General features: G+C 48.6%; 2 protein-coding genes across 11 annotated transcripts in view; one reads left to right on the top strand and one right to left on the bottom strand.

Moving 5' to 3' along the window:
- The window catches only part of KIAA1217, a 437,889-nt gene that overhangs the window by 288,296 nt on the left and 129,876 nt on the right, over positions 1-19,717 (bottom strand). Inside the window, exon 1 of one of the 10 annotated variants that reach the window (XM_084867751.1) lies at positions 12,561-12,581. The exons of 7 other annotated variants lie outside the window; for them this stretch is intronic. Coding sequence is in view for 2 of the 3 variants with exons in the window: in XM_084867747.1 (XP_084723873.1) it covers positions 6,880-6,949 (70 nt within the window). In the remaining variant the exon portion in view is untranslated. Of the gene's footprint in view, positions 1-6,879; positions 7,137-12,560; positions 12,582-19,717 lie in introns of those variants that run through there. 2 more of the 10 variants (XM_084867747.1, XM_084867749.1) reach the window with 2 other exon arrangements.
- Positions 4,397-4,684, top strand: LOC311612429 (barrier-to-autointegration factor-like; the record flags this gene model as incomplete). Its single annotated transcript, XM_084865377.1, has 1 exon — positions 4,397-4,684. One exon carries the CDS (start codon positions 4,397-4,399, stop codon positions 4,682-4,684), a length of 288 nt encoding a protein of 95 aa, XP_084721503.1.

Below are 19,717 nucleotides of genomic sequence, written 5' to 3'. Positions count from 1 at the left end.
CCCATCTGCCTCCGTCCCACCACCAGGGCCTCCTCCGCTGTCACCAGCACCCACAGCAACCCCACACCACTCTCCACACGCCACTTCCCTCAGCGAGCTTCCGCTCCCAAGCTGCCAAGCCCATGCCTGAGGGAGCAGTGAGCACGCTCCCATTCCAGTCATTTGGAGAGAATGTGGTCTTTCAACTGAGGGGAAAAACTAAACAGGGATAGAAACAAACAAGAGAGGGAGCAGGCAGAGGACGTTCTGTCACAATTCCACAGCCATGGAACCAGAGGCCTGCCAACTCCTCGTTATCCTCATGAATAGATGCTCCCAGCCATCCAAACAGAAACACAGTTTTCTTTCCGGTCCAGAATGCCTTGGTGCTAACATTTAAATATGGGTGTGTCTGGTTGTTTGCTATTCTGGGAATCCACCTCGGACAAATAAGGAGGCTGTAGTATGAAGAGGAGGCTTCCAGTTTCCCCTTCCGGTCCCTCCCAGCCTCTGCACAGCCTGGAGCAACCCCTCCCAGTGGCTCACTGCCAGCAGGAGCTTGGGGCAGAGAACAGCCCCTCTGGGAGCAGAAGGAGGGATGGGACAGGGCAGATGTGTTAGAGAGACACACTTCTCAATTCCAAAGGGCTTTCTGGCTGGGATGGACACATCCTGGAAAGTGCAAGCGGAAGTGAGGAAGGGGGTGAGTCCTGAATAGACGGGGAAGATGGGTCATCCAGGTAACAAACTGCCCAGCAGGCCGGCGACCTCAGGAGCTGCCCAGGCTGGCTTCCTGGCCACAACTCAAGTTGCTCTGGCTGGGTCATCTGACCTGCATCAAGGAACCGGGGCCATGTGCATCACTGAGGCATTACACGCCTGGGATCTTTCTGAGAGCCAGCAACAGGATTAGGGTCAAGATTAGGGGGGGTCACAGCCTCTTAGGGAAGAAGTCACTTCTGTACAGTGGCTCCTGGCTAGCTGCCTCTAAGATGTAGCTTTTTAAATGGTAAGAGAGGCTCTTGTCATAGGAGCATCATGGGGAGCTGCTGCTTTGCCTGGCTGTGCAGCCTATCTGGGCCTGTCAGACAAAAGAGAGGATGGGGAACATCTAACCCTCGGGCCATATAAGACCCACAAAATCATCTGGTCTGGCCCTGCCATGGCATTATGGGTGAGTTAATGAAATGTTTGACCAAATATAAGAGGCTGATTTTTAAGTGGGTAACTTTGTATGGCCTGCGAATGCTGTTAACAATATCCAAATGGCCCTCGGCAGAAAAAAGGTTCCCCACTCCTGGTATGTATTCAAACCATAACATTCTCCCCTTGCACACACAGGAAGACTGTGTGTTCCAGTCCCCTCACCTGGCGGGGGCCCTGTACTAATTCCAGTCAATGCAGAAGTGTGAGCCACCTTTAGTCCTGGCCCCTGGACCTCCTGAGTTATCTCTGATGTTCTTTCTATTTCCTCTTTGGCCAGTTGACTGTGAAAGCTCCAGGGAGGGCCTGCTAGGCCTTGGGGAATGGTGTCCTGACTCTACAGAAGGTGCCTGGGACCCAGAGTCAGCCTGGAGGTGGACCATCCAGGAGATCCACATCCTTCTGTGTTTGAGAAATAAACCCTGAGTATGCTGAATCACAAAGACTGTTAGAGCAATCAGCCTCTCTAATAGATATCCTGAGTTCTGCTGGGGGCCCACAGGCTTCACCAGTTTTCCAGTTCCTTTATTCATATCATAAAGATCACCATATACAAATTGGCAGAGAAGGTACACCTAAAACTGGGTCATCATATTCCTCTAAAAAAATCCTTTAAAAATTAAGTTTTTGAGAAAGAGGGTTTCTTGTATAGATTTTAGGCAAAATAGGTACAGCCCCTTCCTCACCCAGAAAAACATTTCTTTTCTCAACTGTTGGTTAGTTGATTAATGAACTCATTCATTCATAAAAATATTTACTGAGTGCTTGGCCTGTACACTGAAAGGGGTTAAGAAACGTAGTGAAGCGGTGATCAAGATAGACTTAATTCCCTTCCCTTATTGTGGAGTCAACATTATAATTAGGGAGTCAGATAAACAGATAACAGGTAATAGAAATCTCACATCTTGATAAGTGCTCTGAAGAATAACACAGGATAAGGAAGAGAGACGGACGGGGAAGTTTTAGAGACTTCTGAGCGAAGACCGGAATGTCCGGGACTCCCCAGCCTTGCACTCTGTGGGTCTGCCAATGCTATTTCCTTTTGTCCCAGCTTCACGGAGATGTAACTGATCTAATACTGTCCAAGTTGAAGATGTATAATATATTGCTTTGCTACACTTACACACTGTAAAATGATTGCCACCGTAGTGAATGCTAAGTGTCCTAAAACGCTGGCAATCAGGAGGTGGGGGAGGCAAGCAGGTGGCTGGCAGCACTTCACCAGCATAGGGGTTTCAAGGTCTCAGGGACCAGGCAAAAGCAGACTCGCAAGGGTGCTGTGGGCAGATATATGCATCCCAAGGCTCACTCTGAAGGGCCCATGGCCTCCAAAGGGAACATGATATAGTTAGACTCAAATTCAACCAACCATCGAGTGCCTGCTCTGCACAATGCACTTGGCAGTACACCTTCACTTACCTAGTCGCCTGCCTATTCAGCCATGGAAACCTCATTGATCAGAGCTATTCTTGAGGCAACCATATGCCCCAGTTGGCCAAAACAGATCTGGGTTGCAACTGTTGTCTCAGAGAAATTATTTATAGTGTTCCCTTTCACTCTCAAAAGTGTCTCAGTTTGGACAATAAGTTACATGATCACCCAACGGGTCCTTATCTATAGTACAATAGATTGATAAACTCAAAGCCTTTGTTCAACAAGTATTTATCCAGTGCCTCCCACATGTCCGATGCTGTTGGATTCTGGGAACGTAAGGATGAAGCCATGGCCTGTGCCCTGGAATACCATTGTCATTGGTTGAAACATGCAGGACATAAATAATACAGTGGGGAGTGCAGTGACAGGGATGGACATGTGGTGTGATGGGTGATGCGGGCATCAGTGGCCTGGCCTCCCCAGGGTGGCCCTTGTGCTGACCAAACACCGGAAACAAAGCCACACCCCTTCACAGCATCATTCTTACCCATAACCTATGGCAGTGGTTCTCAACCTTTCGTTGCTACTTCATTGTAATTTTGCTACTGTTAATGAATCGTAAACAATCTGTTTTCTGATGGTCTTAGGCTCTGCAGCAGCAGTTCTCCACCTGTGGGTTGCAACAATGTATTTTTATTGATTTCAGAGAGGAAGGGAGAGGGAGAGAGAAATAAAAACAATAATGAGAGAGAACCATTGATTGCCTCCCACAGATGGAGAACCGCTAGCAGGGTCACCTAAGACCAACGGAAAACACAGCCATTTACATTATGATTCATAACAGTAGCAAAATTACAGTTATGAAGTAGCAACAAAAATAATTTTATGGTTGGGGGTCACCATAACACGAGGAACTGTATTAAAGGGTCTCGGCATTAGAAAGGTTGCGAACCACCGCTCTATGGGATCTTAACAATCTAACTTGGATTCTTACTCCCCTTTCACCACCTCTCCACTGCCTCTTCCCAGATGCCTGCCCTCTAACTGCTGGCGTGTTCCAGGGCACATTTCCTGACCTTTCCTTCTGCCCACAGCCCCCATCCCAGCACAACTCTCCGTCCCCAGTCCCCAAGCAATTCCAGCCATGAATACCCAAATCTTAATCAGCATCCCTAACTTGGATGCCGGATAAACTTATCCAATCCTGACAGACCCAAGCCATAAACACCTTCTCATCTACTCTCCTCAGATGCTTTCCGGTTTAAGGAAATGGCAACTCCATCCGTTCAGCTGTGCAAGCAAAGTTACCTTCGACTCCTCTGGTTCTCTGATGTCCCACAGCCCACCCCTCAGCACATTCCTTTGGCCTCACCTTCAATGGACATCGAGACCGTTTCTTGTCACCACTTGATGCTCTACTACCTGCTGGTCCACGCTAGTCCTGTCTCTTGCCTGTTTTACCGCAGGCGCCTTCCCCCAGGCCACCGGGGGTCATTCTCAGCGCAGCACCCGGTATTACCCTTTCCTGTATAAGACACGTCAGCGCTGCTACACAGCTCCCACGGGCCTAGCAGTAACAGCCCAAGTCCTTCCCACACTGTCACAATCCCTGCATGACCGGGCCTGGGATTACCTCTCAACCTCTCTTCCTCCCATAGGTCTCTCCTGGTCTTGCTGTTCTTTGACCATGTCCTTGCTGTTCCCTCCCTTGCCTTTTTCAGATGTTTGTTCAAATATCACAGCAGTGAGGCTCTCCTTAATAATTCTATCTGGAGTGGGTTGAGGTATCGCCGGGAGGAGCCATTACGGGAGCTGGAACTGCTGATTAATCCCGATCAAGATGACTACCTCCCCAAAGCACCGAGGCTTCGTGGGGGAAAAGCCAGTGGGGAGCCTGGCCAGGATCGGTGAAGTCCTGGGCAAGAAGCTGGAGGAAAGGGACTTTGACAAAGCTCACGTGGTCCTTGGCCAGTTTCTGGTGCTAAAGCCATTCTTCCGGGAATGGCTAAAGGACACATGTTGTGCCGATGCCAAGCAGTCCGGGGACGGCTTTGGGTGCCTTCGAGAGTGGTGTGACGCCTTCTTGGGATGCTCTCTGGGGAGCCCCAATCCCCAACACCAGCCTTGAGTCTCCAAAGTTTGCAGCTGAGTGGGGGCTGCTCCCTTGTCCTCTACCAAGGAAACTATTGCTGTCTGCTCACCACCAATGTCCTCGGGAGTTCTCTCCCCTGACCATTTCAACTTTTTTCTTTTTGAATTCTCACTCTTGCATGCATGTCCCTTCTCTTTCCTGCCAGTTTCAGGTCAATAACCAGGATTTCTGGCCCCTACCCTCACCCCTGGTCTGTTTAATGACGTTTGGCTTCTCTTTTGGCAAAACAGTCACTGTCTATATAAAGTTTTTTAAATCAATAAAGTCAGTGGCTTTCCGAAAGAAATAAAATAATTCTATCTGTAGTTTCAAACCTCCCCACCCCCACCCAGCATTCCCTATTCCCTGCTTTATTCTCCCCTGCAGGCTTAATAGGGTTGCTAGATAAAATACAGAACGGCCAGTTAAATTTGAATTTCAGAGATAAATGATAATTATTAATATAAGTATGCTCCAATAGTATATGGACTATACTTATACTAAAAAAAAATAATTCGTGGTGTATCTGAAATTCAAATTTACCTGGGCATCTTGCATCTGTATTTGCAAAATCTAGCAATCCTGCCATCTAGGATGCTATATATTTTACTTATTTGCTCATTAACTGTCTCTACCGCCCCCATCTGCCCAGACTTAGCCCTTAGAATATAAATTCAATGAAGGCAATACTTTTTTTATTAGTCTGTTTGCTGCTAGATCCCCGGTAGCTAAAAATAGTGACTACTACTTAACAGGTGCTCAATATTCATTAAACAAATGAATAAAGTGCTCACACTCTCTCTTTGGGACCAGCTCAAGGCTCTCAAGCACCTTTCCATTGCTGTGCTTCCTTGAAAGTTATTTCTTAAATCGGCCCCATTCTAATTGCCCGTGTAGATGCTGAGCCATTTATTGCACCAAAGGCCCAGCGGCTGGATTCCTGCTTTAGGATTAGGACCTAACAAATGAGGGTGGGGGAGGGGCGGGAGGAAGCCTTATCTCCTGCTGGACCCCACTGACCCGGCGCCTGCAAGGAGAATGCTCTGCTTTGGAAGTGCAAACCGAGGCCAGGACTGATGAATACAAGACTCAGGGATTTGCCAGGGGTTTCTAAGCTTAAAGTTTCCTGCATTTCACCCGGGGGGGGGGGGGGGGGTGTGAAGAGATGAGGGGTGGAGGGCTGGGAAGGGGGGGGGAGCTCTGCCTCTTGTAATTACATTTTCTTCTGTCTGGCTTACTTTTGCATTTTCAGCGTGGGTGAGTCATGTGTTACTTCCCTCACACACACCTTTTCCCCTGTGCACAATCCCTACTCCCACACAGCGCTGCAGTCCCGAACGCAAGGCTTTCAGCTGCTAACTGGACCCAGATGAACCTGGGGGGGGGGGGGGGGGCGGGGGAGGGGAGGTTAAGAACTGCTGTCTGTATGATGCCGCACGGTAGGTTCTGGGGGCAGACTCTGGAGAGCAGATAAGTCCTTTCTCTACCCAACCCCTCTGTGATTTTTTTTTTTTTTTTTTTTTTTTTGAACAACATGAGCTTCTGGAAATTCCCTACGGAAAAGACAAGTCTATTATAAAAAACAACTCAAGGGAAACTGCCCAAAGAAAACTCACCCACATGGTCTAACATCTCTCAACTTTTGAATTAAAACACACAGCAGACTCAGGGTCCCACCTATCCACCTATCCTCCAGATGCACATGGCTCCGGGGCTGGGCTGTTCTGAGCTGTGAAATGAAACATCCCCAAACTCTGTGATTTAAACTCTACAATAGTGGCATCCACCATGCATTTGCCTCAGGAAATCCCCCAACCAATGAACGGGAATGCCGCCGCCCCAGCGAGAGCTCCAGAGCAACAACTGCTTTCTCTCTCCCGCGGCGCGGCGGGGGGGAGACGCTGTCTTCGGCGGCGCATTTGTCATCGCCCGGAGACACAGCAGCTCCTGGCTGCTGCCTGCGCTCCAAATGGGACAGTGCCACACCGCTTCCGAAAATCCTGCCGGAGATAAAGTAAAAAAAAAAACAAACAAACCAGAAATCCCAGCTCTCCACTCAGTTCTGAAAACGCGCCACCGCGAGAAATAGCTCCTTTCCTTGGCCCGAGCCCTGTCCCCACTGATCCAAACGCAGCCAGCGGCGGGGGACGCGCGTCACCGTCGCCCCATCTTTGAATGAGGCTGCTACTCACCCCGCGTGTGCCTGCCGTCCGCTGAGCGAGGAGGGCTCGGCTCGCCTTCCCGGCTTTCTCGTTCTTCCATTGTCCCAGCCCCCAGCACGACTCCCCCCGCTCTCCAAACTTCCCGGCGCAGGTCTGAGAGCTCTCCGAACGCGCCTGGAAGGGGATCCGGGCTGGAGAGGGGGCGGGGGGAGGAGACGGTGCGAAACCCCACCCCAAACTATTCTCCACTCCCGTGCACAGTCTCTGGGGCTGGAGAAAAGTGCATTCCAGCGCCGGGCCTCCCCGCGCCTCCGAGCGGCGCCCCCCGCCCGCGCCCCCGCCCGCGGACAGTCCCTGAGCGCCCCGGGCTGCGCTCCCCGCGCCGCGCCCCCGCCGCGCGCTCCCGAGGCCCCAACAGGTGATGGCCTCGCGCCCGGGACGCGGGCTGCCTGTCTCCGCCGCGGCCGGCCGCCGCTGCAACAGTTCACAGGGATCACTGGCGCGAACCTTCTGGTCTCTTTCATCTCAGACACTGAGTCAGCTTCCCACGTGGGCTGCTATACAGATTTATCAACAGCCAACTGCTGAACGTACCAATTTCAGTGAAATCCCTTAAACTTTTTTTTAAAAGAGTGTAAGCTGAATATTGTTAAGGAAACACTTTCTGGCACTACTTGGAGCCTGATTAGCACACACAGAGGTGGTTTATTTTTGACACCGTCCATTTCAACTAGGCTTTAAAAAGTCTGTATTCATTTGCCTACACTTTGACTACGGACCTTTCCCCAACACACACACACACACACACACACACACACACACACCGTGGATAACAGAGCTGAAAAGGACACTTAGTGAAATCAATCTTCTGACTCTCTCGAGTTAATTCATTTAAGATATCTGAAAAGCAACTAAAATACCTACAAATATTTATTTTGTTTTCTGCCCAGTCCTTGAAAAGCTGGCAAATTTCCCAGAAAGTGAAAATAGGCACAATGTTCACCAAAAAAAAAAAAAAAAAAAAAAGAATGGAAAAATAATCTAAGCAACATCAATATCTAAAAGTAGTACAACCACTCGTAGGAAGAATGGGATATTGTAAGGTGCAGTGGACCCCTTCGGTTGAGCGGGGGAGGAGGACAATGGTCAGCCTGTTGACCATACCTTGACCCAGTTTACAGGACAATCAGGCACGGCTTTAGATTAATTTAGATAAAGAATTCGTGCAGAACAATGGCTGGCCTATCCTCCAGATTCTGACCTTGGGTCCCTTTGCGTTCGGCCGTGTGGGGGACATATTTTGCCATTTAGGGCAAAAAGATGCGGAAGCCCCTAATGGACAACGGATACAGACCAAAAGGAAGGTGGGCATGCCAGGGAGTGAGCTGAACTCACAATGGAGAGGGAAGCAGGAACTCCTAACAGGACTTCCCCTTGAAATCTAAGATGTGGTGAACCTCCTATGAAAGCATGCGTGCAATTGGGTGGACAGGGCAGGTAACTCGAGGTCTCCAAGATTTTGCAACAGAGTTAGTTGGTCATCTTGCTTTAAGGATGATCTAATCTGACACAGACAGTGTCAGTACTGGTGGCCCTCAGGCAAATGCCAGATGAAACTTGTTTAACCTCACTATGTCCTCAGGTTCAGGAGGGATCTGTGTTCAGTCCCCCAGGTCCAGATTATTCTGATCCTTGTATAGCTGTGGTTATTTGTCTTCAAATTATTAATGTCAGAAGGACAGGGGGTGTCTGATGAGGGAGGAGAGAGAGAGAGAGAGAGAGAGAGAGAGAGAGAGAGAGAGAGAGAGAGAGAGAGAGAAGAAGAAGAAGAAGAAGAAGAAGAAGAAGAAGAAGAAGAAGAAGAAGAAGAAGAAGAAGAAGAAGAAGAAGAAGGGGGAGGGGGAGGGGGAGGGGGAGGGGGAGGGGGAGGGGGAGGGGGAGGGGGAGGGGGAGGGGGAGGGGGAGGAGGAGGGGAAGGGAGGGGAGGGGAGGGGAGGGGAGGGGAGGGGAGAGGAGGGGAGGGGAGGGGAGGGGAGGGGAGAGAAGAAGTTGCAATCCCAGAGTGTCAGTTTAAACCAGAGGTCCCTGGTCCTGGGGCTGGAACACCAACCGGATTTGCTGTGGTGTGTGAACAGCCTGCTCCTAGCAGCTCCTCCTTGTCACTTGACATAGCCCAGAGACAAAACCCCAGAGTAAAAGAGATAAGAGTGCACCTACAACAGATAGCACCCGGCCCTGCCCCAAGTGTGTGGGGGTTCCTAACTAGCTCAGTCCAAGCAGAAAAAATAAAAATAAATCCATTTTTAGATGCAGTGATACTTTCTTGGGGCTATCTGGAAAGTGTGAAAACAGCCCACCAGGGGCTCCAGATGGACATACTAATAATGGGGGCAGCTCCCCCACTAGTCTGAACTCCGTTTAGTTCCCAGGCAGCCCAAGGCACCCCATCGGCAGACCGCGTGTTCTCACCGCTGGGACCCTCCTCTCCCCCGTGGACAAAGCGGGCTGCCTCCTCTGTAGATATCCCTGAAAGCCAAACTCTATGTGGAATGCACAAAAGAGAAAGGCATTCCCGGTGAAGCTAACTGACGTAAATCATCAAGGATCATGAAATCTGGACGTGCTAGTATATCACAGCACAACGTGTTCTCTTGAATAGTTCAACTTCCTGGCCATTCTACACGGGGAAAGCTTCTTTTGGACTGGTTACTAGCCCTTTGTTCTTCCTCCTCGAGGACAGGAATGGAAAACAATCTGAGAAGGCGCTGCATTAATGCTGTTGTTGCACTGGCTCTACATTTCTCCCCAAAGCTCACAGAACTTACTGTAAACTTTTTGCTGAATGTCAGTTTTTCTGAGAGGGGACTCTGGAAAACAGTACCTGAACTCTGCCACCGACATAAGCTCTCTAAGTCAGATCTTCATGGAAAATACTATGCTTGTCATTGCTGTTGTTTGTGGAGATGTTTTCTGGAAGAAAACTATTTGAAGTGCACCATGCTTTTCGGTTTAATGTAATTTCTGGGTTTAAAAATTGCCATTATAAGCCAATCTGCCTACTGCTATCCTTTGAAATTTGCTGTGGAAGGCAGAAGAGAAGCGGCAAAAACTTGAAATTTGATTTTCCTCCAGTTTTATAGAGAACTACAATAATGATACCAGGGGCTAAATTTTCAACCCCATTTCTGTTAACCAAGGAAGGTGCAAGACTATTTCTTGGTTAATTGCTCCATGTTGGCAATTCATGACTCAAATAAACTAACACACTAAAAAGGTGTCATTTAAAAGGCAAGACAAGCCGGCTGGCGTGGCTCAGTGGTGGAGCATTGGCCCATGTACTAGGAGATCACAGCCAGGGCACATGCCTGGATTTTGGGCTCAATCCCTAGTTAGGGGGCGTGCAGGAGGCAGCCAATCAATGATTGATTCTCTCTCATCATTGATGTTTGTATCTCTCTCCTCTCCCTTTCTCTCCTCTGAGGGGAAAAAACATATTTTAAAAAATTAAAATAAAAGGAAAGACAAGCGATGGGATGAAAGATGGTGATTTTGCAGTCAGAGCTAAACTATTATAGTACTGGCTCCTTGTTGCTTTTTATAACACAACTTAAAGGGGCATCTATCATGATGGACATTAATCACAATTACATATGACTTCTCATCAGCCCAATTACATTACAGGACTGTGGAAAGCATGTCAACCTCCTTTATGTATGTTTTTCAAGAGAGAAATAATTTCTAGAACCAAGCATACATGGAATTACTGATATGTTTCCTGTGCTTGTTTTTTTGTTTGTTTGTTTTTTAATCCTAAGGATAAGATAGCTTCAGATGACAACATTAGGACACAGAAGAAATAACCAATGCTTGCTGAGGTCATAAATGCGATTTTCAAAGACTCTGATGACCGTGAAAGAAAAGCAAAACAAAGTGAAAAACAAACAAAACCAAAATGTTTCAACCAGAGGCCTCATGTTTGATGTGCCCCATGTCTCCTTTTCTAAGGAACACATTGGTGTATGTCACTCTGTATCTCACTAATGAAGGACTTTGGACAACTGGGAAAACATTTGCTTACAGGATGGTCTGGTGATTGAGGTGTAGGGTCTTCAGTGCCAGTGTTGCCAGCAGTGTGCCAGCTGGCTAGGGGGACCTTCTCCTTAAATGCAAGCCGAAGGGCTGGTGACAGAGAGCAGGGACGCTATTAATAATGACGGTAAGACAAGACGAAGGAGCCATTGCTGCCCAGCCCAGATGGTCACCCACGTGGAGCCCAAGATAAGCCCGAGTGCTCCTCAAGTTTCCAAATGTGAAATGAGCATAACAGCGCTGTCTGAGTTTCCCCACACAGACTTCTCCGGAGAAGTTTAAGCACCAATTAAAGGTGTGAACCTCATTAGCTCTGCATGACAAGCCCCACCAGCAACTTCCCATCAGGAAACACAAATTCCGCAGGATGATATTCTGCAGGATTCAGAACAGCATCTGAAACCAGGTCACCATTTTCATCGTGAGAGCATTCTCTCCAGAAGGTAACGGCTCTTCCTGCTCCTCCTTGCCGTCCTTACAAGCCCAGCCGCTCCCAGGGGAGCCAGCTGGCCAAGAGGGCGAGGTGGCCCCTAGCCCCCACCTCTCGAGTCTCTCTATCTCCATGTCTTGGAACTCTCTCCCCACACCCCATACAAATTCCTCATGCGGTTATAAATATGAGCTACCCTTAGAGCCAATGTGTTAATACTTTGAGCATATCTGCTTTCTTTTCAAGAGACTCCATTGAAGTCCCTTTTATCGGGGGTTCTTTTTATCTCCGTTAAGTTGAAAGATGCAGGAGAGCAAAGACCTCGTCTGCAAAACCCCGGAGCGGGGGCTGCCATGTGTGCAGCAGGTCGAGGAGAAACCCGCGCTCAGCTCTGCTTCCTGGCCACCGGAGACCAAGTCTGGATTCCAGGTGGCAACTTTTAAGTGAAAATTGCAACGGTGTATCCTGGAGTGAGCTAAACCCTGACATGTCCCACGGAGTTCCCACAGGCCCAGGATGGAAGCCATGCCAATGGGAGAACTTCCACAGACACAAGCACCCCGCTTGCTTCCTCGCTGAACCCTTTCAAGTGAGAGTATTTGATGGGGGCGCACTGGACAGGGGTTTCCCTGGCCTTGTATTCCGCCCCGGCCCTTCCCCACCTGCCCTCCCTCAAAGCGACAGTGAGCTGTGCAGGGGACACAAGAGCCATGGGGAACAAGTCCCAGCGCCATGAAATCGGGACCATGTGGTTCACATCTCCAGATTGCATGCCCTCATTTTTGCAAACTGAGGCCTAAAGTTTAATTCAAGTCATGCTCCCACCTCTGCCGTCTCCTGTCAGCCTTCACTCTGTTACACTTGCTGACTACTTAGGACCTTTTATCCTCTTTTCTCACACCTGTCGGCAAACTCATTAGTCAACAGAGCCAAATAGCAACAGTACAACGATTAAATTTTGAGAGACAGATTTTGTAAACTTAACTTCCTCTAACGCCACTTCTTCAAAATAGACTCGCCCGGGCCATGGTATTTTGTGGAAGAGCCACACGCAAGGGGCCAAAGAGCTGCATGTGACTCATGAGCCGAAGTTTGCCGACCACGGGCCTAGGGGATCCCTCAAATTATTCTAATTCCATTTGCTAGGCTGAAATGGAGAATAAAGTCGGGGAAGGTTAAAGGAAGGGCGTACCTATTTTCAAAACCCCTTTCTTCGCAACCACAGATTTGGGGCTGGGACTAGCTCTGATCCTCTTCGGGGGGCGTTGCTGTACCAGCTGTTCATTGAGCCCTGGAGTGCACTGTGTGCGGCCTGGGCGCTGGCTCTGTAATGCCACGGACCTCCCAGGGGGCAGGGCTTCCCTGAGGAGAGAGGCTGGGATCAGCCATCACTGATGATGGAGAGGAGCCTGGACGTGGTCAGATGAGGGAGAGGAGGAGTCTGTGAGGTGAGCCAGGATGTAGGCAACGTCATGAAGGCTGGATGTGGTGGTGGTGGGTGCAGCCCAGCGGTGGAGTTTGCAGGCTCTGAGTGTTCGGCCCTGGAGGTGACCTTGATCCAGCAGAAAGAGGGGTCTGTGCCAGGGCCCTGGGCTCTGGAGGGCGGAAGAGAGAGTTTCCTTCATTGCTTCTCTGGAACCTTTGCTCTCCCCTGCCCCCAGCGCTAGAACTCAGAGCTCTGCACCTCCCCTACCAGGTAGGGGGAACTTGAAACTGGACTGAAGGCCTCTAGATGCTTCTCTGCCAAATGAACTCTAAAATGGGTTTTGTTTCAATAACTCAGCTAGCTTTTGTGTTTTTTCACTTTTTCGTCAGTTCTTAGCCCCAGAGAAGGCACATGGACATTCTTTAAATTGTTTAGCTGAGCCTGAGGCACTGGCAAAGTACCTTTGTCCAGGTGTCAGCAGGGGCGGGTGTAGATATGTAAATCCAGTAATGCTAGGGCCTAGTTAAGAATGCAAATAAGCTCCTTTGACCCTATAAAATAAACTTGCTGTGTGGCTCGGTCACCTTGCTGCCTCTCCATCAGAGAGATGGCGCCCACCTAGCTCCCAGCTTGATGAATCTTTCTCTTTCTTTCTTTCTTTCTTTCTTTCTTTCTTTCTTTCTTTCTTTCTTTCTTTCTTTCTTTTTCTTTCTTTCTTTCTTTTCTTTCTTTTCTTTCTCTCTTTCTCTCTCTCTCTCTCTCTCTCTCTCTCTCTCTCTCTCTCTCTCTCCCTCCCTCCCTCCCTCCCTCCCTCCCTCCCTCCCTCCTTTCCTCCCTTCCTTCCTTCCTTCTCTTTCTCCCCAGAAACAGCCCTCCCACTCCCCCCCAAATAGTCATGAACTTTGTTTTTAAGAGAGATACAGACAATAGCTCATGGAAGGCTCATTGCAAGCGCATGCCTTCCCATCCTCCCGCCGGAGGCTGTGAGCAGTGGCCAAGAGAAGGTGCCGGGCAGGCGGGCCATCCCACACACGGAGCGCGCTGTGGGCAGTGCGAGGGGCAGGGGCTCCCTGGGCAATGGGGGTTCTAAGCATGTGTGTGTGGGGGGGGGCTCCTAAGGTGCGGGGGCTCCTGTGGTGGGGGTGGGGCAAGTGGTCCCAGGGCCCCGGGCTCCGCAGGTGTGGGGGCTACCGCAGCGCAGTCCCTCCGGGAACCTCTGCTCTGCAGCTTCCCCTCACACCCACGCACCCTCTCCTTGTATCGTCGTTTCTTGAAAGCCAGTCCTGTGCTTCTGAACTTAAGTATTTTTACAGTGAGCTCATTTTCTCTCCCGCTCCAGTCCACGGAATGTAAGGGGAGGGGAGAACGTCTGTTCCCTGCAGATGGAAGCACAGTTTTACTGGGGAGGGATCTGCCTGCTGGAGCCGAGTGGAGGGCGCGGTGCTGAAGCTGGGGAGGTGGGAGAAGACCCCTCCGCCCACGCCCCTCCGCCCTGCCCAGCTCAGCTCTTCTAGGCTCAGCTTCTCTGACTTTTAGCCATGGGCAACTTCGTGTTTGTCTCAATGCGCTACAATATTTCTCAAATTATGCTGTTTTCTTTAAATACACCCTTTTGTAAACTTAGCAATTTTTTTTCTTTTTTTCTTTTTTTGGTTCTGAACCCTCACTGAGGATCCCCCCACCCCCCATTGATTTTTAGGGAGAGTGGAAAGGAGGAGAGAGACACAGAGAGAGAAACATTGATGTGTGAGAGACACATAGCTTGGTTGCCTCCCACACACTTTTGAGACTGGGGCAGGGATCGAACCTGCAACCAAGGTGTGGGCCCTTGACCTGAATCGACCAGAGATCCTTTAGTCTGAGGGCCCACACTCTATCCACTGAGCCAAACTGGCTAGGGCTAACATAACAACTTCTTGACTGGAAGGCTGAATGAGATAAAATTTAATTAGAGGTCAGGCCAGGGTGTCCCTAACACAATATTAGGAGTCTACTCTGTGTAACATGACTGTAGACTCCTAATATTGTGTTAGGGACTGAATTCATAAAAATGAACAGAAGGACATGATAATCAGTAGTTTCTACCTGCCCCCCCCCCCCCCCCCACACACACACACACACATTCCCTATTCCACGTATACCTCTGCCCAATGTGCATAAGGACCCCAGGACCTCGGTCAGTGACAAAATGGTGCACAACGTGACATAGCGGACCAGAGAGGAACTGGTCTCATTCCGGACTTGCCCTGCTCACAAGCCCCTGCTGAGGAACAGCTTCTCGGAGCCACCCAAGCCTCGCCTTGGTCCTGTCTGCAGGGATCGGCTTGAAGGTGAAAAGCGCAGGTGCTCTGGCCTGGGGTGGGGCTAAGAGACCCTGTCAGACCTCCCACCTTTTTTCTTAAAGAATATGAGTGAAATGTGTGGAAAAGGGATGCAGGTAGGGGTGACGACAGACCTGGTTGCCCAGGGCTTCAGGTGTCCCCAAGTTGCAGAAATTTTTGGTGCTAAAACCGGGAAAGTCCTGGGAAAACTTGGTTCAGCTGATCACCCCAAAGGCAGGCAGTACAGGCAAAAGCTGAAACCCATAGAGACATAAGTAAGCAACAGCCCTGAGGCAGAGAGAGCGAGAGCAGCAGCAGAGACAAAAGCAGGCAGCTAGGGACAGTGAAGGAGGGGCAAAGACTGATCCCTGCTGGTTTCGCAGAGTTGCTGTCATCCTCATGTAACTACACTGTATCTATCCTTCATGTCCCAGGAACACACTCAACTGTTCAGGAGCCTGGGAAGGCCTTTCCTGTTCTTCCCACTTCTTTAGCAAGAACCCAACCCCTGGGCAGGCCTATCCTTGTCACCTGAACAGGTCCCAGCCTGTGAAAAGCAGGCCATTCATGCAGAGAATGTGCAGAATCCCTTCTGAAATGAAATAAGTTATAAATATGTTTTGGTTCTTCTTCAACACACACACAATGTTCTTAGTCTTATCTCTTAAACTATTTAAATAGTTAAAAAATTCCCCTAGGTCATAAGCTTTCATAGTACAATGATTTATTTTAAGAGGTCCCAAAAATTCTAAAGGTAAGTTTATGTAGACTGGATTCAGGAAAGGAGCAAAACCTAGGGAAAAGGAAACAGTGAAAATTACCTTGTTTAGGTCAGTATTTCTCAAACCTCAACAATGTTTCCTGCCATCAAATGGATACATTATATTAGTATTAACTTCATATCGATACTATTGTTAAAAGTATGGGCTTGATAAACAATTATATGTTTTCTTACATACAATATAATAAATACAAAACTTTAAAAAAAGTAAAATGTTTTGTTCATGTACCTCTTAAAATTGCCTTGTACAACTGCAGTCTAGAGTACTGATTTATGCTAAAAATTCCTCTGTCCCATCATTAAATTAATGCACACCTTCATTTGTTCAGAAAATTACTGAGCCCTAACTTGCCATTGGTGGATGCTACAAATGCTGGAATTGATAAGACAAGCCATCGATGTGTGAACATGTATCATACTGCACAGTACTGATTTGCTTATATGTGAGCCTGTCATTAGATTATGCGCTCTCAAAGGAATAAGATAACTTTAGTCATCTTTAAATCCCTGCATGCCAAAATGTGAGAAAAAGTTTTTGCATGGTGGGGTTAATGAAAAAATAATATAACCATGGATTAAGAAGATACTATCCATATGCACTTAGAGCAGTGGTCGGCAAACAGAGGCTCGTGATCCACACGTGGCTGGCTCTTTGGCTCCTCGAGTGTTCTAACACCATTTCTTCAAAATAGACTTGCCCAGGCGTGAAAACCAACTTCTGCACATGGGCCACGAAGTTTGAATCACACTGTATATGCGCGCCCGCAAGTGGTATTTTGTGGAAGAGCCACCCTCAAGGGGCCAAAGAGCCGCATGTGGCTCGCCAGTCCAGTTTGCCGACCACTGACTTAGAGAAAGAAGAGTTCTAATGGAGATATAAACAAAGAGCAAGGAAGATTGAGCAAACACATTTGTCAAGAACAAGAAAGGCTTGGGAGAAAAGGTGACATGTGGTCACAAAGAATGAATAGAGTTTTATCAGGTGGCTTTTATCAGGAGGGGAAGGAGTATTTCACCCCAGGGAACCCCAAGTACAATAACCAATGCCTGGAGAGAGTGTGAGTGTGGTGTGTCTGCTGGGGCTGTGGGGGTGGGGGATGGGGTGGGAAATACCAATGGAATAAAGTAAAGGTATTTTTTAAACATTTATAGTGGGTCAAGGATTGGCAGATTGATAAAATGAACAACGGCCATTTTTGAGGATTCTTGTATCTCAAATTCTTGTATTTTTAAAAAATATATTTCATTGTTTTTTTACAGAGAGGAAGGGAGAGGGATAGAGAGCTAGAAACATCAATGAGAGAGAAACATCGATCAGCTGCCTTCTGCACACCTCCCACTGGGGATGTGCTCGCAACCAAGGTACATGCCCTTGACCAGAATAGAACCTGGGACCCTCCAGTCTGCAGGCCAACGCTCTATCCACTGAGCCAAACCAGTTAGGGCCAAATTCTTGTATTTTAAATTGGATCCTGTAAGCAACCAGGAGTGAAGAGGCCAAATCTGTGCTTTGGAAAAGTGTTTCTGTTAGCACAAAACTGAGGTGGGATGAGGGAGATGAGCAGCAGGGCAATTAGGAGCTGTGGCAAACTACCTCAGTAAAGGAAAACGCCCCTCCATTACGCCCCCCTCTGCTCCGCTTCTCCGTTTGTGCTCACGGGAGCAGGAGGCCTGCGATCTGCCCACCCTGGTTTAAATGTTCTCCCAAGTTAAAGCTCATTCATTGCACAAGTTTGAGTTACTGTTCTACAGAAACTATGTAGATGATCAATCACATCAACATCTATGTTTATACAATAAAATAAACAACATCAGCCCCGGCCTGCTGGCAAAGTTGGTTGGAGCATCCAACCAAAAAGGTTGGGGGTTCCAATCCCTGTCAGGGCACATATGTGGGTTGCGGTTTTCATCCCTAGTCTGGGCACATGTGAGAGGCAACTGATTGATGTTTCTCTCTCACATTACTTCTTTCTCTCTCTCTCTCTCTCTCTCTCTCTCTCTCTCCCTCTCCAATTAAACATATCCTCAGGCAAGCAATAAAAAATAATGAATGTGGCAAATGTGGTCTGGTGAACAAGAAATCCAAAGATAACCAAACAGAGACAGGAAGGTAATAATTCACCAAGTGTGCTAGGGAGCACAGGAGACATAGTTGGAAAGTTGTAAGGAGGATGGTCTGAGAAAAGGGATGTGTGTGGAAGGCCGCCTGCCCTGTTTATCGGAATTCTGACTTAGGGGAGTGTCGAAGGTGGTGCCCCTAATTAGTCCTTGACCTTTCCAAAGAGGTCTGTGTACATGCAGACCCCCAGGTGTTTATTGGCATCCTCATGCTTAATCCCTGCATGCTCTTGCCTAGAGGACAATGTAAACACATGTGTCCTTCCAAGATTACTCACCCTAGTGATTATATCTAAAGATAAAAACTGCAATAAAAGCCTAATGAGACAGGCAATGGAGGCTGCCTGGTCACTTCGGCCAGGCCGTCCCTTAGCCTCTCTTTCACAGCAAACGCTGTGTCGGAGTAATCCATTCATCCATTGTTCAGGGGCTGCTGGTCATCCCTGGCACAAGTGCTGTTTTATTCAAGTTCTCCATTTATGTGGAAACAACCTCATGCTCACTTTTGAGCTGTGTGATCCTGGATATGTGGTTATTTAACCTCTCTGAGCCCCAGGGTATCTCATCTGTAAAATGAAGACTTTAGGCTAGATAAACTCTGAACCTCTCTCAATCTCACCTAATAATAGACAAACATGCTAATTGACCTTACCTTGACGATGCCCACAGCCAATCAGGAGTGCGTATGCAAATCAACCCCACAAAGATGGTGGTTAATTTGCATACACAGCCACCAAGTGGCTGGGAGGGCTGGGCAGAACGACTGCTTTGTCACCATGGCAACGTTCAGCCTCACTCCCGGCCACTCTGGGCCCCTGAGCAGCTAGGAAGGTGGAAAGGTGGCTCCAGCCAGAGCAAAAGTGGTGCCAGCAGCCAGGGAAGGCCCATTCTGGCACGAAACTTCGTGCATTGGGCTTCTATCAATAGTTGTGATATGATATTCCAGTTCTCTTACAACAGCTTTCCCAGACAATCCAGGTTCACCTGCGTAAAGGCAGATAACACATGTTGGGGCCTCTTCCCTCCCTAAACAGCTCTTCCATCTGCTGCCCCAACTGTCCTAAAGGTAGGGAGTAGCGTTAGCTTTGCTTTGTCTTGGTGGTCTTCCTTCAGTGGGAACGTTGACTGCACATACAAGGCTGCAGGCTTGTGGTGTTTGAGGCCTCACCTTTATACAGAAGTTGAAGAGTGGAGCCCGCACTGAGCTCTAAGGTAAGGGGAACCACACGGTTGGGCCATCCTGAGCAGAGACTATTTCTGCAAGCATGTCAGTGCGGAGAGAGCATAGGCTCCGAGTCCCAGCCCCAGTCTCTGCTCCACCCCTTGCTCCTGTGCAAACTTAGGCAGGTACTTCAGTTTTTCTCCTTATAACCTGGAAACAGTAATAGTACCTATCTTGCAGGGTTGTTGTGAGGATAAAAGAACAGTGCCTGGCACGTTGGAAGTGCCTTATAAGTGTGGTGAGTGAGTAAATAGAATGCGATAGACAGATCTATCAACCTGGGTTAAAACATGATAAACCAACCTTTATCATCCCTACGTGAGTCATGATGCCCGAGGCAACCCAGGCTTGTGACTAAAGCTGTTGGGTTTAAGTAGAAAATGCCTGTTGGACAGATCAGCAAAATCCATTAGTGTTCATCAGTTCACTCCAACAGTGATATTCCCTCTCTGCTTCACAGGGAATTTATTTTGGCACTTTC

The sequence above is a fragment of the Pipistrellus hanaki genome, assembly GCF_964339955.1.
Source record: "Pipistrellus hanaki genome assembly, chromosome: 1".
NCBI classification, from domain to species: Eukaryota; Metazoa; Chordata; class Mammalia; order Chiroptera; family Vespertilionidae; genus Pipistrellus; species Pipistrellus hanaki.
Note: the sequence above shows the minus strand (reverse complement) of the source record. Positions and strands in the feature narration are given on the sequence as shown.